Source organism: Dipteris shenzhenensis, chromosome 21, assembly GCF_047967505.1.
Source record: "Dipteris shenzhenensis isolate YYH24624 ecotype China chromosome 21, Dip_SZ_1.0, whole genome shotgun sequence".
NCBI classification, from domain to species: Eukaryota; Viridiplantae; Streptophyta; class Polypodiopsida; order Gleicheniales; family Dipteridaceae; genus Dipteris; species Dipteris shenzhenensis.
In genome coordinates, this window is record NC_141616.1 from 12,231,031 (window position 1) to 12,258,520 (window position 27,490).

The 27,490-nt window shown below is 47.7% G+C and overlaps 1 protein-coding gene across 5 annotated transcripts in view; it reads left to right on the forward strand.

Annotated features, from left to right (window-relative positions):
• Positions 1-27,490, forward strand: part of LOC147888497 (phosphatidylinositol-3-phosphatase SAC1-like) — a 196,098-nt gene that overhangs the window by 45,607 nt on the left and 123,001 nt on the right. For all 5 annotated transcript variants that reach the window (XM_087392609.1, XM_087392610.1, XM_087392608.1 and 2 more), the window contains one exon: positions 20,218-20,297. In XM_087392609.1, coding sequence (XP_087248735.1) covers positions 20,218-20,297 — 80 coding nt within the window. The remainder of the gene's footprint in view (positions 1-20,217; positions 20,298-27,490) is intronic.

The window sequence follows — 27,490 nt, forward strand, 5'->3', positions numbered from 1 at the left end:
GGTTTTGAAGAACTCACTCTTCTCAATGTTGATGTAGAGAGAATTTGCACCACCCATCTGAATCCAGAAGGACTCCCGTGCATGAAAGGCATACTCTGCTCTCTGATCAAGCAATAACTGCAGATGAGCCCTTGCTGCAGCAAGGCGCTCCTGAATCCAAGCATCTGAAGGCCGTTTCTGCTCTTCCCTCTGCAAAGCTGCCAACTACTGGCGAACACCAATCTCACGTCTGAGAATATCTCGTCTCCTGGTACAAGCAACTGAGCAGTAAAAGTCGCTAATACCAGAAAGGGCAGCGGCTACATGTGATGGATGTGGCTGCCCACCCTGGACATGAGCAAACCATATCTGTAGGGCTGCCTCTGTAAGGTCCTCCTCTGTGTAAAAGGCATCTGGAATCCTGACGCTGGTAGACCGGCCTCTCAAGTGAGGCTCTGAGATAGCCAGCACAACAGGGAAGTGATCTGAAGTGGAAACCCCCGCAGCAATGCATACCGATCCACCTCTGTCTAGTGCCCAGTCATCTACATAAAATCTGTCAATGCGTGCATGAATAGGCATCTGTTGCCTCCTGTTCGACCAAGAGAACAGGAGGGATTGTGGCTGAATAAGAAAGGCATCATCACACCAAGTATCTCTGCCACAGAAATGGAAAAGGAAGGCATCCCAAGCTGCTCTCTCCAAAGAGTGAAGTCCGCCTTCTCTACCCCCTTTTTCGTCTGACGGTAACTCGACCATGTTAAAGTCACCTCCAATCACCCATGAATCCACAATGGGGGCCCAGGAGAGCAAAGTCTTCCACATAAGGACACGTTCCCCTCTAATGTTGGAGGCATATAGGTTAAGGAAGCCAACCTTACGCCCTCCAATCAAAAGAATAATCCACTGAGCTCTAGAGGGGATAATGACTCCGTGCCCAACAACTAAGGGGAGAACCGACTGCGAAACTGAAATAGAAGTGCCTCCCCTGGTGCCCAAGGCAGGCGACCAAAAAGTATGGCCAGAAAGCAACTTGCCTGACTTGGCACAATCTCTATAATCCAGCTTGTGCTCTTGAATAAATAATATATCAATGGAACCCCCAGTAACACCTGGATGAAGCTGATCCCGGATCAGCTGTCTACGGCGGCGATGTGGGACGCCACCTAGGCCCTATATGTTCCAACTGATAATCCTCATCGACGGGAGGATGTAGAGTGGAACACCTTACCCGACCTAGTGGCGGAAACAAACCCCTCAACAGGGGAAGACCTCCTGCTTGAGGAGGGAGGGATGGAACCAAGTGGTGGAAAATCAACAGGGCAAAGAATCCTGGCACCTGAAGAAGAAGCCCTGTCAATAGGAAACCCAACCACTGGCTCTGCAAAAGTAGCGGGCACAAACTCCTCCTCTGGGAAATCTGAACTCTCTGCCAAGGCTGAAAACGAGTTCCTGTGGAGCAAGCCAGACACCGGAGTGCGAAGGATCCCTTGTGAGGGAAGAGGATCAAAAGTGTAAGCTATCCCCTTCCCCCTATCCAAGGGAGGAAGTGAGGAATGGTCTCTATCCTGTGTCTGCCCAGCCGCGGAGATCTCTCCTGCCTCAAAAGGAGCATCTGGCACTGCTGGATCTAAGGAAGAAGCTGCAACTGGGGAGGAGGTCGAAGCTTCAGCGTCTCGGACTGTGCAGGGTGGGACAGGAGGGACACCTCGAGGTGAAGCAGAGTCTACTAAGGTACCCTCGTGAACTGAAGGAGGGACCTGCACACGTACTGGAACCCACTGTAGAGCGTCGCGTGTGCCTGAGGGAGGTGGGGGTCGAGGAGCAGGTGAAGGACCTGTACCATCTCCCTATCGAGGCCGAGGAATAGGTGCTGGACCTGTACCACCACCTAACTGAGGAGGACCGCCAAGCGAGGGACGAGGAGCAGGAGCTGGACCTGTACCACCCCTCTGTCGAGGTCGAGGGGCAAGTGCAGGGTCTAATCCACCCCCCTGTCCCCCCTGTCTATGCCATGCCCTGGGGCGGTAGCTGTACCAGAGGGCTTCTTGGGCCTTTTCTTCTTCCTGGGGCAAAGTGTCCCGAGGTCCTACAAATCCTGCACTGGTCCTGCCTGCCTGAAATCTCCACTCTCTGGCGAAAAAAGGAACCATCCGGGCGCTGGATCATAACGTGATCCATCTTGAGGTTAGGATCCTTGCAAAGGACCCTAACTCTAGGAACCCCATCAGCCTTGGTTGCCTCTGCTGCAGTCAATGGCAACCCAGGAAGGGGTGGGATCTCAGCAACTGCGCCAAAATGCTCCCCAATAACAGAAAGAAGTCGATGGTAAACCTGGGGAAGCCCGGGGAACCTGATGAAGAGCGAGAAGATTTTCTTATCTGCCTCTACTGGGTCGAAACCAATGTGAAAGGCTTCAAAGAAAATCTTCCTGTGTCCCAGGTGTAAAAACTCAGCCTTGAGCACAGTGCTCGCAGCCTCTGGAGTGTCAAAAACAACCTGGAAAAAACCTCGTCCCAGAAGACGGACATCTAACAATCGTGGAGTGAGGTCTGGGGGGAGAGCCGCAAGCATCCAGTCTCTGGCTTGGGATCTGGAGGGGTGAGACCCGAAGATGCGTGCTAGCAACGTGGTAGAGCATTCAATCTCTACATCCTTCTTGAGCTGCTGCAACTCGTCTTTAGAGAAAGTGATAGTTTTCACGGCCGGTGGAGGTGGAGTAGGATTAGCTGACGGGGTATCCATCGCCAATCAAGGTGGGGAGGCCGACTCTAACAAATTAAACGCTCCTTCCGTTCCAAATAAGCTGCGGGAGAAAAGGGGGCAGAAGGAGGGGAAAGGAGGCAAGGAGGAAGCAGGGGGCAAGGGGAGGAGGAGAGGGGTTGAGAGGGGAAAGGGGTAGGCTGAGAGGGAGGGAGGGGGCGCTGGAGGGGAGGGCTGAGAGGGAGTGGAGAAGAAGGAGAGGGAGAGGGAGAGGAAGGAGAGAAGGGAAGGGGAGGAGGGGGGGGGGGGAAGGGGGCGGAGAAGCTGGGAGGAGGCGGGGGGGAGCAGGCTGAGAGGTAGGGAGAGGGCTGAGAGGAAGAGAGGGGGCGGGAGAGCAGGCAGGGAGGGGGCGGAACAGCAGGGAGGGGGCGGAACAGCAGGGGGGAGGGGGCGGAACAGCAGAGAGGGGGCGGAACAGCAGGGGGGAGGGGGCGGAACAGCAGGGGGGAGGGGGTGGAAGCAGGGAGAGGGGGCGGAACAGGGAGAGGGGGCGGAACAGCAGGGGGAGGGGACGAGGGACAGGCAGGGGGAGGGGGCGGAGCAGCAGGAGGGGGGAGGGGGCGGAGCAGCAGGGAGGGGGCGAGGGACAGGCTGAGGGGAGAGGGGAGGGACGGGCTGAGGGAGGGGGAGCAGCAGGGGAACGGGGAGGAGCAGCTTTGGCTCTCCCATGCTTAAGAAATCTTTTCCATCTCTCCTACAACAACTATTTTTTTGGATGCCACTCCACAGACAATCACCTCTTTCAGGACAGCCTTGGATTTTGGTGGTAACTGCTTTGGCAATTCCTGTGGAAAAATATCCAGATAGGGCTGGAAAAAAGGTTGGTTGAGGTATTCAAGAGGATCCTTTGTTGGTGTCTCCTCTACTGCCGTAACCACAGAAGTGAAGTCTTAACTTGATGTTTATGAACCCACTTCTTTACTTGTAGGGCAGAGGCAACTGGGGTTGAAGGAGAGTCCCTAGAACCAGTTAGCTCAATAAGTTTTCCCTAGTGGACAAACTGGATAGTATGGCTGCGAAAACTAATTGATGGATCATAGTCGTAGAGCCACTGTTGTCCAAGTATGACATCGTACCGAGAAAGAGGCATGATGTCGAAGTTCAACTTGTCCGTATAATGTTGGATGCGAAAAGACAAGTTTTTGATCCTGGTGTTGCACAAGAAAGTAGTTCCATTTGCGAGTTCAATCTGATAGTCCATGAGACTAGGACTGGTGGTCAACCGAAGTTTGTCGACCATAGAACTAGCTAGGAAATTATGAGAGCAGCCACTGTCGATGAGGATAGTGACCGTTGTTCCATGAATCGATCCTTGAACACAAATTACTTGAGTGGCCAGGGAAGGTTCGGGGTTGCTGGCGAGGCTCAGGTGGATGGTATTTGCCATTCGAACAACTTTGCCTTTCTTGTCTTAGCATCTTCTCTTTGGGAAGTGCTAGGTTCCATATTGGAATTTTGCTTTGGTCGCTTGGGACAATCAAACCATCTATGGTCGCCTGTACAGATGGTACAAAGTCCTTTTGTGCTGGAGTTGTTCTTCTTGTCAGTGGCGGCACCTTTATGTTGGGGATGTCGGTAATGACTTTGTGAAGAAGAAGAGGCGCGATCCTTGGAGAAGTGCTTCTGTTGAAATCCAGCATATGATTTCTGAGTCTTCGGGGAATCTTGAGACTGTCGCTGACCTTGATTACCGGAGTTTTTTCGAAACCTGGTGTTATCTTGAGGGCGAGCACCTTTGGCCATAGGAGAGTTCTGTGTGCGATTAGCACTCTGCTTCCCTGTGTTTTGGAAATCTGTAATGCGCTCTGCGTAAGCAATAGCGCCAGCTGTGGTGGTGATGTTTGCTTTAAGGACATCAATGCGTAACGAGGGATTTAGGCCTGAGATGAAAGCATGAAGGCGATCATCCTCAGTTAAACCATCAATCTCCAGCACCAATGTGGTGAACTGAGAGATGTAGGAAGACAAGGAGCCCGTTTGCTCCAACTGTCGGAGTTTTGAACGTGCTTGGAAGTCCGCATTGGTAGGTATGAATTGCTTATGGAGCACGTGTTCAAAACGTTCCCATGTTAACACACTTTTGCCGTCCTTTAAGCGTCTTTGCCACCATAGAAAAGCTGTACCCTTGAGGAGGGAGGCTGCCAAGGCGATCTTTTTGCCTTCAGTGAGGTCAACAGTATCAAAATACATGCGCATTTTTGCGAGCCATTGGTCAACTGTTCGGCGATTGCGTTGACCAGTGTAGGCTTCCGGAAGTTTGATGTCAAGTCTTTTAGTTTTGGAAGCTTGAAGTAAACGGTAGAGGGCACGTAGTTCAGTGTTTTCTACCTCTGGTGGGAATGAATCCGCATAGTTGTCTGGTTGCGTCACGTCATCCTCTGTATGTGTGGTACTGCGAGAATCTTGAAGTTGTTGGACTTTTGGGACCAAGTCGGAGATGCTGTCCTGAAGCTGGGAAATTTGAAGTTGCAGTAGTGTTTCGCCTTGTACGTTGACTTCAGGGGTCTTTTTTGGACTTGAGTCTTTGATCTCTGGAGAGGCTTCACGCGAGTGTTGCGACATATCGGAGATCCCTGTGAGAAAATCATGAACTTGCGCTCTAGTTTGTACCATTCCTGGAAGAGGAATCGGGCTGCTCCCTGAGGTTGCTCATGTTGGAGGGTGCAGGGGAGGCAGGATGGAACCACCTGTGGAAACCGTGTAAAGGAGGTCCTGTCTGAGGTAACACTGGGGATGCCGAAAGTGGTGTTACTGCTCGTGAGAGGACAGGACTAGGTTGCAGAGTCCACGGATCTGAGAAGGGATAAGGAGCTACTGTCGGAAGTGGAGGATATCCAGGAGAAGGAGTGCCTTCAGAGTGTAAATACTGTCTTGCAGAAGGTACAACCTGTATAGGAGGATATCTGGGAGCTGAAGGAGGTGGAAAGTACCCTGGAGATGCGGAAGGTTAGGGGTAAAATTCTCTCCAAAGATGGACAGCAAACTCTTGAGGAATATCGGGTTCTGGGTATCTTCGTGTCTTGTGGAACACAACCTGGACTGTGCTAAGGAAGTAATGTAACTGAGGTGCCTCACGTAGAAGGTATAGGATGTGGTCCAAATCACTAGGAGGGCACGTGACATAGAAGACCCACGATGCAAAAGCTCCGAAATGGGCTGGTTGTGCAATTTGAACACGATATTGTGTGGTAGATGATGCCTGAGGATGGCCAGATGCATGCTTAAGGCCAAGTCCTTGCCCAATAAATTTTGGCTTGATGCAGTGATGTGTGCCAACTATGTGCTGAATAGATCACCTGCAAGGGCATTGAGGATTGTTACACCTTATGAAGTATGGAAAGGCAGGAAGCCTTCACTTTCACACATTAGAGTTTTTGGGTCTCTTGCATATGTTCATGTACCATCTCAGCTGAGACATAAGCTTGATACCAAGGCAATCAAATGCATATTTATTGGTTACAGCCAGGAGAGCAGAGGGTATCGGTTATACCAACCAAATACTGGGAAGATTATCATCAGTAGAGATGTAATCTTTGCTTAGCATTCGGCTTCTCCTCTTGTGGACTGCAAAGCTAAGCCAAAAGTTGACATGTTTGATATCTTTGACTCTTGGTTACCTCTGCCTTCCTCATAGGGGGACTTTGATCAACAACATGAGCCTCCTACAGGCCCTCCAACAAGCAATGATCAGCCAGTACCCCATGCTGATTTGCAAGTTTCTCTTCCAGCACAAAATGATCCCACTTTTCATGATGTAGTGATTGAAGAAAGAGCTGTCAATAGACAGCAAAGGCAAGTTCCCAAATGGCTTCTTGATACATTGAGGGACAGCAAACAAGATCAACCTCTTGCTGCCCGGACAAGATCAGGGAATAGACAGATGCATGGTCACTTTCTTGAGTTTGCACTCCTTGCTACAGCTTGCAATGAAGAGCCTTAGTGCCATAAAGATGCTTTTGACAGCAAAGAGTGGATGGATGCAATGAGAACTGAGTTACAATCCATTGCCAAAAATGACACATGGGAATTAGTAGATCTCCCTCTCGGCAAGCATGCCATTGGTACCCGGTGGGTCTACAAATTGAAAAGGAAATATGATGGCAGCATAGATCGACACAGTGAGTTGGCAGATGACACAGCTGTTTTTTTGGATCCCTCTCCCAGGACACTCACTTCCTTCTAGACAGCCTTGGATTTATTTTGCACAGCTGCAGGTGCACACATTAATTGGCATAAATCCAATGGTTTTTGGATTTGCGATGATGACACCCCGGATTGGGGTAATGATTTTGGCTTCACTTGGGTACAGAGGGGTGTCTCCGTCAGATATTTGGGCTGCCAGGTTGGGGTGGGCATCTCTCCTTCACAACAGTTTACTCCGGTGTTGGAGAGCATCAGAAGAAAGCTCCTTTTCTGGAGCTCAGCCAAACTTGACTTGGCTTCCAGGGTGGTGGTGGGTTAACCAGGTTCTTCTAGCCACAGCATGGTTTGTATGCTCTTGTTGGTGCCACTCTAGGGATTGTATCACTCAGCTTAAGAGGCCTGTACGAAACTCTTTATGGGATGGTCTAGATGGCACATCTTAATCTTATGTTACAGCCAGGGTGGCTTGGGAGACCTTGATTCTTCCTTCAAGAGAAGGGGGTTTAAATATCATCGACCCGGATCTACAGTTCAGAGCTTTACTTTGCAAGGTCGTTGTGAGAGGACTTATGCCAAGGCAAGAGCCTTGGAAGGATTTCTTTATCAGATGCATACTGTCTCGCACGCCCACTTCAGGAGAGGATTGGACACACAATACTAGATGGGTTTTCACCACGACCCACCTCAGATCTCCCTCTTCCCCTCTTATGGTTGCTATCCTGAAAGCATGGGCCAGCTTCAGGAGTACTCTTCGCAGGATTCTCCCATCCACCCGTGAAGAGATTGAAAGGCAGTCTATCATGTGGAATGACAAGATTTTGGATAAGCATGGCAGACCACTTGGAGCTTCTCCTTACATGCAGTGGCCAAGATGGGAGAGGGGCCCTGCATCTACTATGGGAGCATGGAAAGCCTTCAGGAAGCTTCCTGCAAACCGACATGCCCAGATGGTTCTTAATCTCAGAGGGAGTGCGGGGAGAGTCCGACAGATTGATGCAGCCTTGCCCTTGGATTGGGTGGACACAGATGACATGCCTATTACTTGCTCCACGTGGATGGGGGCATTTTCTAGATTGGGAGTTCCTTTACAGGTGATTGCTTTTCTTGACCCACATGAGGATGCCTTAGTATTTGATGTTTCTTCGGGGGGCAGGCTGTCCAAATCCACATATGATATCTTGTTGGAGGTACCGTTTCAGCCAGTCAGGATAGTGGACTTCATGGAGCATGGCTCTCTTTCACAATGGTACTTGGATCCTGAGCCGCTTCTCATTGCCCTGGGCTCATGGAGGCTGTGGCTCTATGGAGGTGTCCCAATTTAGTTTTTGCAGTGGGACCCTGGGGAATGGGAATGGATAGATGAAGGGCACCAAGAGAAGTGTTGGAAAGGTCACCTCCCCATCTGTAAGCCCCCAAATGAGGAGAGCGTGGGGCAGGGAGACCTAGGGCAGTACCCAACAGAAAAAGAGAGAAAGGGGCTGCCACGTAGACAGCATCATGGCTGTCATGTGGGCAGCACATCTAGAGCTGTTATGGGCAGGATAGAGGGCCAGGATAGTGCGGAAGCATGGCAGATCTGTACGGATTACAGACGCCTGCTGTACGGCTGGTTTCAGGGACACGTACGGAGCTCAGGCAGGAGCCCTAGAGCTGGAACAAGCCTGGAGCAGAGGCAAGATAGTCTGGGACAGATTGCGATGGATCTAGGACATGGAGGCGCACTGTTTGCAGTAGGTTTGGGGGGGGCTGGACCCTGAATATATAGTAGGGCATCTGCCCTTGAAAGGAGGGCCAAAGCCCTAGTGTTGTGGGCCAAGGACCCTTGTAATGAGAGCCCTTTAAGGGCGGTTTTCCAGCAGACTGGTCGGCCTGTTTGGGTCGGCCAGAATGATGCTGCTGGTCGGTTTTTTGGAGCAGGCCTGGGGCCTATATAAAGAGGCCATTTAGCCTCATTCATTCATCATCTGGAGCAGCCAATCCACCAGCAGAAGGAGCAGCAGCAGGGCTACCTTTGGGCCTATAGTCAGGAGGAGAAAGAAGTACCTTGTGCTGCAGACCTAGCTTGCAGGAGGCTGCCCACCTAGGCTGGTTTCCAGACAGAGGACATGGTGGACAGTAAAGGGGAGGTACTCATGGCAGTAGACAGAGAGGAGCTTGAAGCTTGGGAAAAAAGAGATGCCCATGCCCTGGCAATAATCATAGGGACTACGGCGGACTCCATTCTTCGGCATATCCAACTGGCCGAGACGTCAGTAGAGGCGTGGGCCACTCTGAAAGATCTGTACGAGACAGACAACACCTCCCGGATTGTGCTTCTTCAGCATCAACTCTACAATCTTGATATGGAAGAAGGCGATACGATACATAGCCATTTGACGAAGGTTAAGGTGGTGCGGGATCAGCTGGCAGCAATTGGTTAGAAGATAGACTCATGCCATCTGGCCTTGATGGTACTGAGGAGACTGCCTCGGAGTTTCAAGAGCTTTGTTACGGCTGTGACAGTAGGACAGAGTACCAAACCTCTGACGTTTGAGGAGTTGTGTCCATTACTGCTACAGGAGGAAGCTCGGGAGAAGCTCTACAACGAGGATAAAGATGACAAGGCGATGCTGGTGAAGGATTCCGCTGGCAAAGGAAAGGGCAAGCCTAACGGTGGCAAGTCCAATAAAGATGACTCTGACGACGAAGGGACTTCGAAGAGAAAGCACAAGAAGAAGTGTTTCTATTGTGATACGCTCGGACATTTTGCAAAGGACTGCAGAAAGAAAAAGGCGGATCTGAAAAACAAACAGGAGTCTGACTCAGATTCAGAGGGAAAGGCCAAAGCAAATGTGGTAATCGAAGAGTTGTTCCTGGTAACATCACCGAGTGTTACCGAGGTCAGATATGTTGATCCAGAAATCACATTAAGGATGTCTGACATAGAGATGTGGGTCGACGAGGAGTCAGATGCTTTTGTGAAGGTGAAGGACAGCATGGAGCGCTTGGTACCTTCCAGGTGTGTGGCTGTTGACACTGACACGAGGGTGGATTCCATGGAAGGCCCTGGGGTCTCATGGTCAGATGGATGCTGGAGTTCAGAAGGGGACAATACAGGATTACACAAGCGCTTGGTGGGTGCCTTAATGAGAGTTTGCTTTCAGAGCGAACATTCAGGCAGTACAAGAGTCTGGTATGTATTTGATATTCTGCATTTGAGCCTTTATAGCATGCTGTGGAGAGACTCTGCTTTTCATTTGTCTCAGGTGATAAGAGATTGGAAGGAATTGGCCTTCTTCGAAGGCAGAAGGGGAAGTATTGGTGCTTCTTTAAATATTGGACGCAGATTGCTAGAAGGTGATGGACAAAGAGTACTGAAGCTAGAAGAGTACCTGCTTGAGAACTCAACGAGAGTTCATGGTCCAGGTTATCTGGAAATATTCATTGGTTGCAGACCTTGCCAAAGGAAGGACGGGTTGAAACAGACCCTCAAAGCATGGTGCCTGGAAGACTCCAAGTTGTTCACTCATTATGAGGGGGACGACCGGAAGATCGTGACGGCTGGATTGCTCGAGTTCGAAGGCGGGAACGTGACTGAAGGAGGTGGTGCTAGGAGGTGCTACCAAAGATGAACATGTGTACCAGGATGGTGTGCGGAAGCGGAACTGGACCTGGTGGAGTAGGAGCCACTGGATGAAAAGCCAGGAAAAGATTTCGACACCGAAAGGTTCCAGAGGACTACGACCAGGGAGTTACTGGAGCATCTTCATCGACGTGTTGGCATTGGGCTGAGATGTGTCGGTGAGAGGGGGTGTTGGAAAGGTCACCTCCCCATTTGTAAGCCCCCAAATGAGGAGAGCGTGGGGGAGGGAGACCTAGGGCAGTACCCAACAGAAAAAGAGAGAAAGGGGCTGCCACATAGACAGCATCATGGCTGTCATGTGGGCAGCACATCTAGAGCTGTTATGGGCAGGACAGAGGGCCAGGATAGTGCGAAAGCATGGCAGATCTGTACGGATTACAGACGTTTGCTGTACGGCTGGTTTCAGGGACACGTACGGAGCTCAGGCAGGAGCCCTAGAGCTGGAACAAGCCTGGAGCAGAGGCAAGATAGTCTGGGACAGATTGCGATGGATCTAGGACATGGAGGCGCACATAGGTTTGGGGGGGGCTGGACCCTGAATATATAGTAGGGCATCTGCCCTTGAAAGGAGGGCCAAAACCCTAGTGTTATGGGCGAAGGACCCTTGTAATGAGAGCCCTTTAAGGGCAGTTTTCCAGCAGACTGGTCGGCCTGTTTGGGTCGGCCAGAATGATGCTGCTGGTCGGTTTTTTGGAGCAGGCCTGGGGCCTATATAAAGAGGCCATTTAGCCTCATTCATTCATCATCTGGAGCAGCCAATCCACCACCAGAAGGAGCAGCAGCAGTGCTACCTTTGGGCCTATAGTCAGGAGGAGAAAGAAGTACCTTGTGCTGCAGACCTAGCCTGCAAGAGGCTGCCCACCTAGGCTGGTTTCCAGACAGCAAGGTGGAGAGGATCATTCTAGATGGAAAGTCTACTTACGCTCGAGGTGGAGCATGCGGGCTCGAGTCTAGAGATAGCCAGCAGATAGGAGAAGGACCTTGTGGTAAGATCAGAGGACCACATCATTGGTGGGACTCTGGATCTGTCTCTTTTGTATTGTGTCCATAGTTGTGGACGGAAATATATATTTTGGTGGTTTCTCTATCTGGTTGGTTCATTGTCTATTGATGAGTCTGCACACCTATTGTATGCACATAAGTAAAGAAGTCTGTGATTCCACACCCACACCGCACACTGTGTGAGCTCCTGGGCATTACTATAAGTCTTCCGCTGCGTGTACCCTCTGTTGGGTATTTTCTAACATGGTATCAGAGCCCAAGTAGGAGGCTCACAGGTGTGGGAGCCTGAAGGCAGGGACCTTGCTGAAGGACAACCCTGATTCAGAAGCTCTAGGGAATCGACTTCCACGACTGGAGGATTGTGCTCTTGCGAGAAGGATGGTGACTCAGGTTCAGTCAGGTGCGTTCAGAGTTCTGGTTTACTGAAATTGAGTTTGGTTGACTTAGCTGTGTGGTATATACAGCAGAGATGTCGACCTCTACAGCCTCTTCAGCCCCTGCTTTCCCTTCCTCCTCCCCCAGTTTTCTCTCTTTCACTATCCCTAATTTTGGAGAGTCTGGGAACCTGGACAGGACTAATTACCTGATCTGCAAAGTGAAGATCCGGAGTCATTTAGTGGCTCGGAAGTTGTGGAAGCTGACCACGGGAGAGGAGTCGAAGCCGGAGGACATGGTGGACAGTAAAGGGGAGGTATCAGAGCCCAAGTAGGAGGGCATCCCCTTCTTTCATTACACGGTTAGTAATGCCAGGAATTGCAGCTCAGCTGTAGGGGTTGGAGGCCTACCAAAGCTCCTCATTGGGAGAACTTTCAGATTTCTGCTAACTTGCAGAAACTTTTTTAGCAGAGGCTCTGGAAATCCCACCGGAACAGAAAAATCACTCTCTTCTTTTGGCTTTCTATTCATGGTGGGATAGCTGTAAACCAATGGAGATCCAGGTTCGGAGCTGACCCTTCTTGCCCTCGTTGCCTTTCTGCTTTGGAGACAATTCAGCACTGCTGCCTTTGGGATTGCAGATAGGCAAGAATCATATGGAAGGGGATTGCAAGACTTTTCAGCACTTTTGTTCGCCTACCTTTCTATATGACCTGGGGATCAGTGGCTTGGCTTACTCTTTCAGGGCCCTAGGTCTTTTTTGAGAGACTTCACTCCTCTTCGGCTCTTCACGTTCGACGACACCTTGTGGAGTCGTGCTCTCTAGAGGATGTTCCGGCCACTCTCTTCAGGGCTGCTCATTCCTCGGTTGACTCTCCATGGGAGGTCTTAGCTAGCATTGCAGCATGGCACATTTGGAGAGCCAGATGCACTGAGGCTTTGGAGGGTTCTCAGGTTCACCCTTCTCAGATCTTGGCCAGTACTTGGACAGATACGGTACACACTATGATGGCCATTTGGGTGACCATGCAGGGATCTTCTCGAGTAGCCTCGTCCAGGAGAGTTACTTTTCTCAGATATTGGAGAGACTCTCCCTTCTTTGCTGAGACTTCTACAGGGTTGAGTTGGCATTTTCAGCCTCAGCCTTGGTTTCTTTCTACCTCATTTGTCTAAGGTGTTTTTTATTACATGCTTAGCATGTTTTATTTCCACACAGAGCTTCCTCTAGTGAGTTTCTTTCTTACTTAATAGAAGTCTCTTTTTTACCAAAAAAAAAAAAAAAAGTATAAATCTTCTTTCAATGATTTAATGGTTGAATTTAAAGATGCTTTTTCATTTGATTTACCTAAGGGTTTCCCCCCCTGTAGATTGTAAGCGAGATATAATTTCTGAAGTATACCCCTATTTATAAACCTTCATGTAGACATAGTCAAATGGAAGAATGTGAGATGAAAATACAATTAATAGAATATCTTAGGAAGGGCTAAATTCAACTAATATTATTGGTAAATAAAAAAGACGGTACTATGTGTTTATGCATAGATTACTAAGATTTAAAGAAAATGACAAAAAAATATAAGTATCCTATGCCTTGCTCTTTAATCAATTACAAAGGGCAAATATTTTACTAAAACTAACTTGAGACTGGGATATCACGAAGTGCGAATTAGAGAAGAGGAGGTCTCTAAGACGTCACTTCATACTAGGTACAACCATTATTGGTTTAGAATAATGCCATATGGTTTGACTAATGCTGTAGAAACTTTATGACACCTATGAATAGTGCCTTGAGGCCATATTTAGGAATTTTTTGTAGTATTCTTAGATGATATCCTTAGCTATACTAAAACGAGGAAAAACCATATGAAACATTTAAGCAAAGTCTTCCAATTGCTTAGAGATAACTCTCTTTTAACTAAAGCATCCAAGTGTGAATTCTTTTCAAAAGAAGTGAAGTACTTGGAACATATCATATCCCAAGAAGGGATTTGTATGGATCCTGAAAAGGTAAGGGCCATATAGGAATGTCCACATCCTACAAACCTATAACAATTAAAAATATTCTTAGGTTTGTGTGGAATTTATAGGAGATTCATCCAAGACTACGCTAAAATTGTTGTTCCAATGACAGATCATCTCAAGGGGAAGGGAAGTACCTCATAAGGGATAAAGCCCAAAAGAAGAGTTTTAGACAGTTTGAAGTATCTATAGGGTCAAATCCTAGCTTAAAGTTAGTAATTTGAATGAACCATTCATGGTTGAAACAAAGCCAATGATTTTGTAGTTGGGGTGGTACTTTTACAAATGCGTTGACCAGTGTTCGCTTGAAAGTAAAAAGTTAGTTTGTGCTCAACGGAATTACTCTTCATATGAGAAGGAACTATATGCTATAGTTTATGCTTTGAAGAAATGGAGGCATATTTGTATGGTGTCAAGTTTGAAATCCCTTTTTTGTCAAGAAAGCATTAAAGTGGATTTGCAATCGACTAGACCTTAAAGAAAGAAAAGCTAAATAATGCAAGATTTTGATATCCAATTGACATATTAGAAGGGAAAGTTTAATGTAGTAGGAGATTCCCTAAGCCGAATGCCAATGGTTAAAAATTGGAGTTTTACTCATTTCCCAAACAATTTTCGCAAGTCCTAAATGTGAGTTTGATCCTCACTTTTCTGAAATATGGAAAGCAATTATGAGGATAAAGGAACAAAAGGAGATGGTTGTGAAAACAAGTGAGCAAGAATGTGGTTACATAGAAACTCCAATAGAATGTTCGATAAAAGAGAAAAAACAAGTACTTTGTATATATATATTTGTATATATATAGTACCAAAGTACTACACTAGAAAATAGACTAAGTAAGTGGTTATCTCTTATTGGCCCTTAGATGTTTTTCAAGGGATATGACTCAGACTCAACCTTCATTATATAAAGACACTCTGTGGATCTCCAGGATGTTGCCTTTACTCCTTTTAGAGCTTCTCATGCCTCGGTAGACACATCATGGGAGATTCTCGCTAGCATTGCAGATTGGCATATTTGGAGGGCTAGATGTACGGAGGCCGATGGAGGGTTACCAGGTTCATTCTTCCCAATCTATGGCCAGTATATGGACTGATACTATACACACATTAATGGCCATCTGGGCGAGCATGTATGGATCCTCCAGAGCAGCTATAATCAGGAGAGAGACCTTTTTCAGAGTTTAGAGAGGATCTCCTTTCTTCTCTGAGTCTCCTTTAGGGTTAAGGTGGCATTTTCAGCCTCCACCTTGGATTTCTGTTAGCTCTTTTTGAGCTGGTTTTTTTCTCATGCATGGCATGATGTACTCCCGCATTAGAGCTTTCTCTTGCGGTTCTCATTCATACTTAATGAAGTATTCCTTTTGGGGAAAAAAAAAAGACTAAGTACCATGGTTGCACAAATTTCTCCACATGTGTATATAGCAACCTATGGGAGTACAAAAGAAACAATGTTATTTTACACCCCCCCTTGACGTTGGTTTAATGTCTTTGATCTCCAAGCCATATCGATGACGTGTGAAAAGAGGTGCTGACATGATTTTGGTGAAGATATCTGCCATATTGTCCTTAGTAGAACAATAGATAAGGTCAATGAAGCCATCTGAAATACAATCCCATATATAGTGATGATAAGTTTCAATGTGTTTCATGTGAGCATGAAAGACAGGTTTGTTGCCAATGGCAATGCAACTTTGGTTGTCACAAAGGATAGAGGTTGCGTGACCATCCTGTGCATGATGCAAGTCATACGAAAGCTTACTTAACCACATACATTCCATTGTAACCTGGCACTTGAAAATCCGTACACTTCTCGAGATACGTACTCGAGCTATGAAAGTTAAACGCCAATTAGATAGAGTGCTGGGAGAGAAGGGTAAGGAGCAAAAAACAGCACTAGGACCCATAAATAAGGGCTGGACCCCCGAAGGTCTTTATTGCAATAGAATAATCTTTGTACAACAAGTGGCTCTTGAAAGAGCATAGAACTGAGTACAATTTTGAATACATCTGGGAGGCCAGAGGCCTTTCTAGGCCTATTTAAAAGCTAGGGCATGCTTTCTGTTTTTTTTTTTCAAGAAAATTAATTCGCTAAGTATGAAGGAAAACCGCGAGAGCAAGATCAAAGGCGGGAATACATCATGCTATGCATGAGGAAAAAAACAGCTTTAAAAATGAGGTAATTAAAAACCAAGGTGGAGGCTGAAAATGCCACCTCAACCCTGAGGGGGGAGACTCAGAGAAGAAAGGACATTCTCTCCAAATTCTGAAAAAGTAACTCTCTTGGCAGTGGTTGCTTTAGGAGAATCCCTGTATGCTCGCCCAGATGGCTATTAGAGTGTGTACTATGTCAGTCCAAATACTGGCCATAGCCTGGGAAGGGTGAACCTGGATCAGGTCTGAATGGAGTGAAGGGAACATTTTATAGGGAACAAGATTCCACTGAGTGTCATGTCCCTTAGAGAACACCTGAGGGCTAGTAAGAGATAACCATGCTACTGAACCCTAGGTCATATAAAAAGGAGCTTTATGAAAGATACTGAAAATCCTAGCAATACGTTTTCAGATCGTCCTCGCCTGTCTGCACTCCGAAAGGCAATGTTGTACTGACTCAACTACAATGTGGCAACGAGGACAAGTAGGGTCAGCTCCAAACCTAGATCTCCACAGGTTCATTGTAATTTCTCCAATAGAAAGCCAAAAGAAAAGAGTGATATTCTAATCCTGAGGGATTTCCAGAGCCTATGCCAAAAGTTTTTCGACACAATTGCAGAAATCTGAAAACTTTTCTAATGAGGGGCTGTGGAGAGCCTCCAACCTCTACTCCTGAGCTGAATCTCAAGGCATTTTTGATTGTATAGCGAAAGAAGGGGAAGCTCTTCTCTCGGTGCCCTTCATCAATCCATTCCCACTCCCCTGGGTCCCAATGCAAGAACCTAATAGGGGAACCACCATAGAAACAGAGTCTCTAAGACCCCAATGCAAGGAGAAGGGGATCAGGGTCAAGATACCACTCTGAGTTCGTGCCCCACTCCATGGAACCTGCAATCTTGACAGGTTGAAAGGAAACCTCCAAAAGAGTATCAGCAGAAGATCTCATAAGTCTGCCTCCCGACTGAACATCAAAGACTAGGATATCCTCATGTGCATCCTGCAAGGCAATAATCTGTAAAGGAACGCCCGTCCGTGAGAACACTCCCCACCAAGTGTTGTCAAAGATGCTCCTACCATGCATAAATCCCATCTGCGTATCATGGATAAGATCTGGCAGAAAGGGCTACAGAGGAAGCCTGATAGCTTTTGCTAAGATTTTATACAAAGTACCCAACAAGGTAATCGGTCTCCATTGATGAGACACTAAATTCCTGCATCCCCCTTTCGGAATCAAATGAATGAGGCCCTCCTTAAGTGAGTCTGGCATCGACATGGTCCCCTCTACAATTGGGGGCATGAAGGTTTAAGAAACCAACCTTATGCCCACCAATCAAAAGAATGACCCATTGAGCTCTAAAGGGAACTATGATCCCATGTCCAATCACCAAGGGTAGCATAGAAGAAGAAACAGAGATACAAGTATCTCTCCTGGTGCCCAAGGCGGGTGACTAAAAAGTATGCCGTGAAAGAAGCTTATCCGACTTGGCACAATCCTTGACATCCATTTTGTGTTCCTGAATAATGAGAACATTAATGGGTCCCCCAGTAACACCTGGATGAAGTTGGTTACGAATCAGCTACCTGTGGCGGCGGTGAGGTACACCTCCAAGGCCTTGAACGTTCCAACTGACAATCCTTATCGATGAGAGGAAGAGGCCGGATGAAAAACTCTACCCAACCTGGTAGCGGAGATATCCCTCTCCTAGGAAAAGTTTCTCCTATCAAGAGGAGGGAAGTCAATTGGGAAAAGTACTCCCACAACTGCACACCTGCAGAGGAGGAAGCTCTATCCATGGTGCTCTGAATGAAGTGCTCTCCAAGGGTAGAGGGTACCAACTCCTCTAAATCAAATTCTACCATGTCTGCCAGAACTGCAAAAGAATTCCTGAAGGATGCTCCTGGCATAGGTGTGCGGAGGATCCCTGCTGATGAAGGAGTAGAATCAATAATCCTCTTGTGTCTGTCAAGAGGTGAAAAAGTAGGAACAAGAGGGAATGGGGGCTGTTATTGTTGCTGCTGCTAATGGATCTCTGCCAAAATAGCAGCATTAGCCTTGAGTACAGCATGAGATTCAAGAAAGGCTTGCTCCCTAGGAGAAAGCTTCTTCAATGAACATCTGAAGAGATAGGAGCAACCTCATGAGCACAAGGAACTAAAACAGGTATATCTCCTGCCTGTAAGGGAGTGTCCGTGGTGCCATCAGTAGCCTCCATATGTGGGCTCAACAACTCTGATTGGCACCCAACGGGGGATGACTAGAACAAAACGTGGTGGAGGTCCCATGCACGCTGTCAAAGATCCAGGACGCGAGAGGTTGTAGCCGCTCGACGGTCCTGGGCGGGCGAGAGGTGGAAGGTCTAGCAGCGCGAGAAGTGGTAGGATGCGAGGTAGAATGTGAAGTAGGTCCAACCGAGGTGGTGCTAGGAGGCGCAACACCTGTGGACCTTTTAGGCCTTTTCCTTTTTTTCTTCCTTGGGCAATCTTTGGCAAAGTGCCGAGGGGTCTTGCAAATCCTACACTAATCCTGTCTCCGAGTGATCTCAACTCTCTGCCTGAAGAAGGAGACATCTGGATGTTGGAGCATGATGTGGTCATCCGTAAGGTTAGGGTCAGTGACAACGACCCTAACACGTGGTACCCCATCCGAGCCTCTGCTGCCGAAGAAGGCATCCCAAGAAGGGGGGGGGGGGTCGGAGACCATCCCAAAAGCGGCTCCAATGGAAGATGAGAGTCGATGATAATACACCGGTGGGGAATCTGAGGAAGAGTGAAAAAGTCTGTCCATCCTCCTCCACAGGGTCAAAGCCCAATGAGATAGGTGATCCTCCTGGAGCTCAGTGCCAAAGGACTGGCCTGAAGCACTGTACATGCTACATGCATGGAATAAAAAACAACCTGAAAGAAACCTCGACCAAGCAGACAAACATCTGTGAGGTGCCCTGCGAGGTCTCCAGGTAAAGCGGTGAGCATCCAGTCCGTGGCCTATAATCTGGAAGGGTGGGACCCATGGATACGAGCAAAGAATGATGTTGCTCTGTATCTTTTCTGAGCTGCTGCAATTCGTCTTTTGAGAATGTGATGGTTTTCGCGGTCGGTGGGAGCGTGGCTGAAGGCTGAGCCATCACCAATTGAGATGGTAAGGCCGACTCGAACACAGTGGGGTCCTTCCGCACAAGAACTAACAGGGGGCAGAAGGGCCGCCAAGAGGGGGCGGGAGAGCTGAAGGAGGAGGAGGAGGAGGGGCAAAGAGAAGCCGGGGGGGGTAGGCTTAAGGGGGAGAGGGGAAGGCTGAGGCAGGGGGGAGGAGGGGCAAGGGGCAAGGAAGGCGGGGGAGGACGGGGTAGGCTGAAGGGGCGGGAAGAGGAGGCGGGGTAGGCTGAGGCGAAGGAAAGAGGGGGCGGGGGGAGGGGCTGAGGCGGGGGAAGAGGAGGTGGGGGGGGAGGGTAGAGGAGGCAGGGGGAGGGCTGAGGCAGGGGGGGGGAGGGCTGAGGCGGGGGGGGGAAGGCTGAGGTGGGGGTAGAGGAGGCGGGGTAGGGAGATGAGGGAGGGAGGGAGAGCGGGAGGGAGACGGGGCTGAGAGGGAGGAGAGGGAGGGGGATAGCAGCCAGGAGAGAGGGAGGGGAGGGCGGGAGGGAGACGGGGCTGAGAGGGAGGAGAGGGAGGGGCTGTGGGGGCTAAGGGAGAGGCTAGGCTGAGAGGAGGGAAGGGCAGCTCGTGCGGGCAGGAACAGCAGCTCGCTGCTCCGAATTCAAAAAGCCCCCAATTTGTAACCTTCAGCATTATAAAACGCACCTCTCCAACTACTTTTTTGCTTTCTGTTGGACTAAACCTCTATACATACATTATATGTATAGAATTATGAAAATGCATACATGCTTACCTGTATACACGTGCATACACACTTGCCTTAAAATTTAGTCACTGTTTTATATGTTCATTTGATGTTTTCTTTCTTTCCAATACCACGGTAGGGTTTGCTGCAAACTGTGCAGAAGATGATTCTGATTTTATATTGTGAAAGTGATCACATGATGTCTTGATGATGCCTATGGCTTGATTTGAGCCGGTTTAATAATTTGGAACATCTTTACTTTGCAAACAGTGATATTTAATAGTTTAATAGTTCTATCTGTAAATTTGCCTCGCACTTAATGTTGCAGACAATACTTTCTACATGTGGGACAGCTACATACAAAGCAACATTGATTGCAAGACGTTCAAGGCATTTCGCAGGGACAAGGTAACAATCTTTCTGTCTGTATATTAGTTGGGCTCATGAAACTGTAAGAGTTCGTCTGTCACAATAGGTCTGTTTCAGGACAATTGTAGTTACTCATCAATTTAATAGTGCTACTTTCTCTGGTCACAAATGATCAGCAGTAGTGATTTCTTACTGTTGATCAGTTCTGGTCATTCTGTATTTTCATATATTTGCTGTAAGATATCATCTCTCCATCAATGTGGAGACTCCCACAATTGAATCTAATCTACATAATCTTGGATGCCCTTACCTATTCCAGGCCAAAAGAATTGTCTTTTCAGAAGCATATATGTCTTCCCTGTTCCTCGCCATGTTAATTCCAAAGATGAGTGCATCATTTATGGGAAAACAAATGCTGAAGTGACCCAGTTTCATTTTGATGCTCTCCCTATGCTTGCTGAATGGGAGATGGACTGTCAGCAAGTCCTCGAAGAAGCTTCATCCTCTTTACTCTTCAGTGGTCATAATCAATGTAAAGAAGCTCCCTACCAGAGAAGGACAAACTGAAATAAAATAAAAATCAAAGCTATATGTTACCAATTTGAATAGAAGCATAGCAGTCCAATTGCAGGGGTTCTCAATAAAATTTTTGAATTAAGTGCAAATATTGTATAGTCAAGAGTTACAATCGCTCAGCCGTGGTCATAGAAATTTGAAATAATGGATTATACAAAAGGGCTCACCTTGGCTTTCACCTTTTCTGCTTTGAACTCAATCTTTATTCAGTAGCATCCATGTGATGCAATCTAGCCAGAATAGTATCCAATTGTGGGTGTTTCCTTACCACTACTTGGACAGCAACTTAATTGTGACCTCATATAAAGTCATTATTATCAAGCTTAGCTATAGTTGTGCTTATTAGCTGTTTTAATTTATGCTTGCACTAGAGCAGGCACATCAGCCATCCCCCTCCCCCTCCCCCCCCCCCCCCAAGTAAACATGCTTTACCTTGTGGATGGCCAAGTAGGAGTACCTTCATGCCACTGCACCACTATCTAGATACCAAGTATCTATGGCAGCAAATGAAGAGATGAAGGAAGAGAAGCATCATGTGCAACTAAATCCCCCCTGGCACCAAAGTTGTCCTGAGATGCAGTAAACACATGATCCTTTCTCTCTTGTGCAAGTTTGCATGAGATGATGAATCATTGGCATTTTCAGCTAGTGCCACGTAATTACTACTTGTATTTTTGCCTCTTTTTCTCATTGGCAATCCTTTTCTGGCACTCTGCGATGTAATGACCAGACTTCTTGCAATAATTGCATTTTGTCTTTCTTCACCTTTGCACCTTTCTCTGCATTCCCTACATTTGTTTCCCTCCTTGGGCTGATGGGCATGGCTGGTCTTTTTCTGAAAATGACCTCCTATAGGCTGAAATCGACCCTTTCCGTGTGTGGCAAGTGCTTGCTCTCCCTGACTAGAGGAACGGGCAGCATTGGAAGTCCTCATTTCTTCCTGTAATAGTAAGCCAACTAGCTTATCAAACGAGAGAGGAGTGGCCCTGAGCATTGTTACGCTCTAGCCGAGGTAGCATGACCTCGGAAGAATCAGTCGACATTTCCCTTAAAGGATCTATCTCTGTAATTTATGTGTTTGCGCTTCATGTAAATGATCGGGAGGGATTTAATGTCAAGGTCCTAGGTGAGGGCTGATAGCACCAGACTAGATAGATCTGAGACCAAGGGCCTAGTTCTAAGATTGTGCCTAGGGGCAAGGAATTAAATGCATCCCAAGAGAGGGGTGAAATGTTCCATTAGGAAGGCCCTATATGGATGACATGTGGCATCTAGATCTATCTAGGGATTTGGGGTTTGCTAAGGCTAGAGAGAGAAGTGAAGGATTGGATTCACGTGAATTTTAATGTAGATCTCTGTCTCGCTTTGTGCCTTAGCATGATTTGGCTGGGAGGAGAATCATGGTGCTACTCCCGTGATCTGCAGCAGAGGTTAGTGTAGAGAAATCAGGTGACATTTGGTATCAGAGCACGGTTGAGTGAGCAAGGGATGGAAGAGCGTAGCGGGAGCGTCCACGAAGAAAAGACCAGGAAGGCTCCTTGAATTGATGGTCCAATCGCCGTACAGGCTGGCAGTGGTGTGCTAAACAGAAGAAGGTGAAGCGATACGTTGATTGCGACGACGTCGTGCAACACGTGGACCCACGAACGGGCTGATGCAAGTGATTCGATGAAGGAGCTCGTGATGCAGGCCTGTGGCAGAGGAAGCCGTTAACGAGGAAGAAGAGGAGACTGGGAGGAAATTCCGTCAAGCATGAACGAAAGCGTGAAGGTGAGGAACACTCTTGACGGGACTGCAGTCGTAAAGCGTGCTGACGACGAACGATTGGAGAAGAGAGGGGATTCGTGAACAGAAGACCTGGAGAGCAGACGGCGAATTCGTACGTGACGGGTCTCTGATCCTTGGTAGCGACTACAGCAAGACCAGAATGGGGGTGCCGTGACGACGGACACCTGAGGATTTGTGACGGCGTCTGGTCACGTAGTGCAGGCGTGGAGCGCAAACACGTGATGCGAGATCCTTCGTGGGTTTAACGGAGGGTTTTGATCTACGCTCATGTAGAGTTTTCAAACATACGTGAGGCTTTCGATGCGACTTGTGGACTGAACGCAGAACAGCGTGGTGATCTGGAACGGTTGACAGATTGGCGAGATTGGTTGGAGCACGAAGGCATAGGGCCCACAGGCTTTGGGATACCTGGTTACCTCGACCCGTGCCAGTTTTCGATTCGTTCCCTCAGACAGATTTTGATCAGAGTTCATAGACCAGGGGGCTCTCTATCACTTCTGTCGATTCTGTGTTTTCTTCTCTTGATTTAGTTTGTTGATGCTCCGCTTGCATAAGAGTTTACAGTCTACCGATGCTATAGGGACAGATTATGCTTGAGGATATGCCGGTATACTTCAGTCTGAGTTAATTTGCAGGAATTTCCCTAGTATAGGGAAAAGCGCCATCTATGATATATGCCTGCATTAAATGCTTGATTAGTGTGAATGTGGGATTGCAGGAATTCCCTAGTATAGGGAATTGTGCCAGAGTGTCAGTACACTGAATTGTGTCAGCTTGTGAATACAGTGTTCTAGAGGTGTTAAAATTTTATAAATTAAAAAAAAAAAACCCCCAGAACAAAACACCTATTGAACTGAATGGAAGCAGAAGAAGGGGCTTCCAGGAGGGACCCTGGTGAATCAGGAGTCCGGCCGACCCAGCAGGGATCGCGCCCAGTAGCTCACACTTTATCTGGCAGAATTGCATTGCTGGAGGATGCCTTGCAACAGTTGTTAGCACAGCAATTACAAGCCAACGCAGGGCAATCTGAACTTAGGAGAGCGTTACAGAGTATGTCTGCCAGACCTTCTCGAGAAGAGAAGGGAAAGGCTCCAATGGAACTGGAGTCTAGTGTCCATATGGTCGAGCCTAGGAAGGCTAAAGTGCCAAATATTGCCAATTACAGACCGGAAAAGTATTCTGGTCGGATGAACGACCGTAGCTCTGATGTCATTGAGACCTGGCTACACAAATGGGACGAGGTGTTCGCCATTTGTGAGATCAGAAATGACATCAAAAAGATCCGCGAGGCCACCCATATGTTTAGTGAGGCAGCGGATCGGTGGTGGATTAAACAACAAAAAGATGGCATAGCATCCACTACCTGGGAGGGGTTTAAAAGAGAGTTCAGGAAACACTTCTTACCTCCTGACGAGGCATCCCGAGCTTGGGATCAATATAGGAACCTTTGTCAGAGAAATTTATCAGTGGCAGAATACACTGATAAGTTTCGAGAGAGTGTAATGAAGGTTGACGAACCCCTGCCTCAATCAATCCAAGTGAAAGATTTCATATTTGGATTGAATGATCGAATAAAAATGGAAGTTCGGGCTAAGTACGCGAACACGCTAGATGATGCAATAGCTATAGCTCTGAACTACGAGGATGCCAAGGGCAGCAAGCCAAGTGGGTTTGCACAGGTCGGAACCCAGTATGGGTATCCGAAGAAATCTGGGTTTAAGAAGAAGTGGGCTAGTAGAGGGAGTGGTTCGCAGCCGAGTGGTCAAGCCAAGCAGGCGAGACCGGCTGAAACTCCTAAACCAAGTACCACCATTGGAGTGAAGAGGAAAGTAACTCCAATGGCAGCCCGGGCTTGGTCTAAATCTCCCTTGAACCCAGAACAACGGGAAAAAGCGAGGAGAGAAGGCTTATGCTTTGGTTGCCTTCAACCTCATCAGTGGAGAGATTGTCCACGTAATAAAGATCGTCGGATGGCTGAGATGGTGATCTCAGAGTGCGACGTGGAGATGCAGGGAAGTCCCAGAGCGGAAGAGATGCAGATTCAGCTAGCGGGATCTTCTCAGAGGTTAGTACCTTGTTTGTTCTGTGTGTCTGTTACTAAGTTAGTGACAAGTGCACCTGATAACATCCTATCTAAGCCCGCAGCAACGGGGTATACAGCCTTCAATGATACGGAGTTAATGAAAATGAAAGGGCAAGTGGCCAGTCATGATGTCATTGTGTTGTTTGACTCAGCGTCAACTCACAATGTGATTAACTCCAAGCTCGTGAAGAGGCTGAAGTTAAAGACAAGTCCATCTGACTATGCGTATACAGTCAGGATGGCCGATGGAAGTTCAACTGAAGTATGGGACCAAAGGGTTACCCAGTTAGAGCTTCGGATTCAGGACTATGCTGAGAAGCTTGATTTCGAAATAACCAAGCTTGCTCATGCGGATATAGCCCTGGGAATGGCGTGGCATTCTAGGAAGAATCCAGCCATTGATTGGAAAAAGCACGTATATCAATTCAAGATGAATGATGTGCTTTATGTCCTGCGAGGTGAAAAAGATATACCTCAGGGACCGTTGGTTTCCGTGATGGAAATCAGAAAGGCTCAAGTAGAGTTTTTATATCTTTGCACAGCATCGGTAGAGTCGATGGATGAGTCTTCGGCTAGCACTGATGTTACGCAAGGTGATGAGATGGCCAAGCTGGCTAATCTTATAACAGAGGAGTTCTCTGAATGTTTTAGGGATGAACTACCTTATGGGTTACCTCCAGAGCGGAAAGTTCAGCATAAGATTGAACTGATCCCGGGGGCAGAACCTGTAAATAGACCTCCCTATAGAATGAGTTTTACTGAAGAAGCGGAGGTGCGTAGGCAACTGGAAGAATACCTCAAGTTGGGGCAGATTCAACCAAGTTTCTCACCTTTTGCTTCACCAGTGATATTAAAGAGGAAAAAGGATGATACATTTCGCCTCTGTATAGATTACAGAGCATTAAATAATATCATTGTTAAGCACAGGTATCCGATGGCTCGGATTGATGATTTGCTAGATGCATTACATGGAGCCGTGATTTTCAGCAAAATAGATCTTAAGTGCGGCTACCATCAGATCCGGATTAGAGCCGAGGATGTGCATAAAACCGCTTTTAGAAGCAGGTTTGGTCATTATGAGTTTTTGGTAATGCCCTTTGGACTTACCAATGCTCCAGCGACCTTCGTCATGCTTATGAACGATTTACTACGTCCGTATATCGGAAAGTTCGTAGTACATTTTATTGACGATATCTTGATATTCAGTAAAAGTGTTACTGAGCATCGTGAACACTTAAGAATAGTGTTCACAGTACTTTGAGGAAAGCCAGTCTTTACGTGAATAAAAAGAAAACTATACTGTGTATGGTTAGGCTTGAGTACTTAGGGTTCATAATTACTCCACAGGGGGTAGAAATGGATCCGAAGAAAGTGGCTGCGATACTAACTTGGCCAATCCCTCAGAGTCTGACCGCGTTGTTGCGATCATTCTTGGGATTTGTCCAGTTTTATAGAAGGCATATGTTGTACTCAAAGTTTATGGCGACCCACCAAGAGTCACTTGGGTCACGTCATGGTCACCTCAGCAACATGCCAAGTTGTTAGACCTTGGTCAGACCTTGGTCATACCTAGTCGCAGCGTGTTCACATGTGTTCACATCTTGGACTTGACATGGACATGACTTGGACATGACATGACTTGACATGGACATGACTTGGACATGACATGGACTTGACATGGACATGACGGAAGCAATACATGACTGAAGGGTGCCAAACCTCAACCTCGACTCACCATGGTCAAAGTCAATCATAGGGAAGTATTGGCGCAATGGTACGCGGGATACACCTGTTGGTGCACATGGGAAGCAGTCCATCAGTTAAGAGGCATAGGTGGTGCACCAACCCTCTCAACCAACTAGTGTCAGGAGCGCAGGAGAACACATGGAGCACGGGATTCACTGACCCAGGACAGGCTGGAGTGTTGCGGAAGCCATCAAGGACAGAGCGGCCCACAAACGGTGGAATGGCTAAGGATGGCTAAGGGTGCAAGAAGGCAACCAATAGGAAGAAGGTGTGGAGATTGGTAGCGCGGGGGTGGAGCAGAGGAAGAGAAGGTGAAGAGGGGGAAAGGAAAAAGGGGAGGGACATTCTCGCAGGGACGAGAGGCGGGAGTGAAGGAGTGAGAGGCTAGAGTCAAGAGCTCGCCTCGTGTGTATCTTCGGGGAGTGTATCAGTCATCTTGCTCTCTAATGAGTTATGCTACTTCCCATCTCTGCTCGCTACTCTAAAATCTCTTTTCGTTGTGTTCTCCTCCCCTCCTCTCCCTTCACCTGGTACAACGGACCTGTGTCATGTGGTTGAAGTTCCTTGCTGTTCATGTCGAGGGATGGCTTTCATGATGTTGTTCCGCTTTGGGTCTTCTTCTTGCTCACATCACTTCAGCACTTGTACCGCTTGTACATAGTTGACACCATCTACCGCTTGCACATAGTTGACACCATCGACAAGCACTCACCTACGTTCCATCAGTGACACTTATGGCACGTCTTACTCGCTTCTCGCACCAGTGGCCCTAGGCCTCCGGTAATACTTCCGGAAGTAAGTGTTAAGAAACCCCCCCCCTCAGACAGTTTATGGCGATCACGGTGGGACACTGCTGGTGTTGAGTAGCACGAGTGAAGTGGTGATCTAGGGTCCTAGAGAGAGGTCTTATGCCGAGTAGTTCTGAAACATTTGAAGGAGCTAGTGAGAGAACTAGGAGGTACTTGAGGAGAGTGGAGAAAAGACTTCCGGCAGACCAAACTAGGTACAAGAAGCATTACGTGCGACGAAAGTTTGCGAA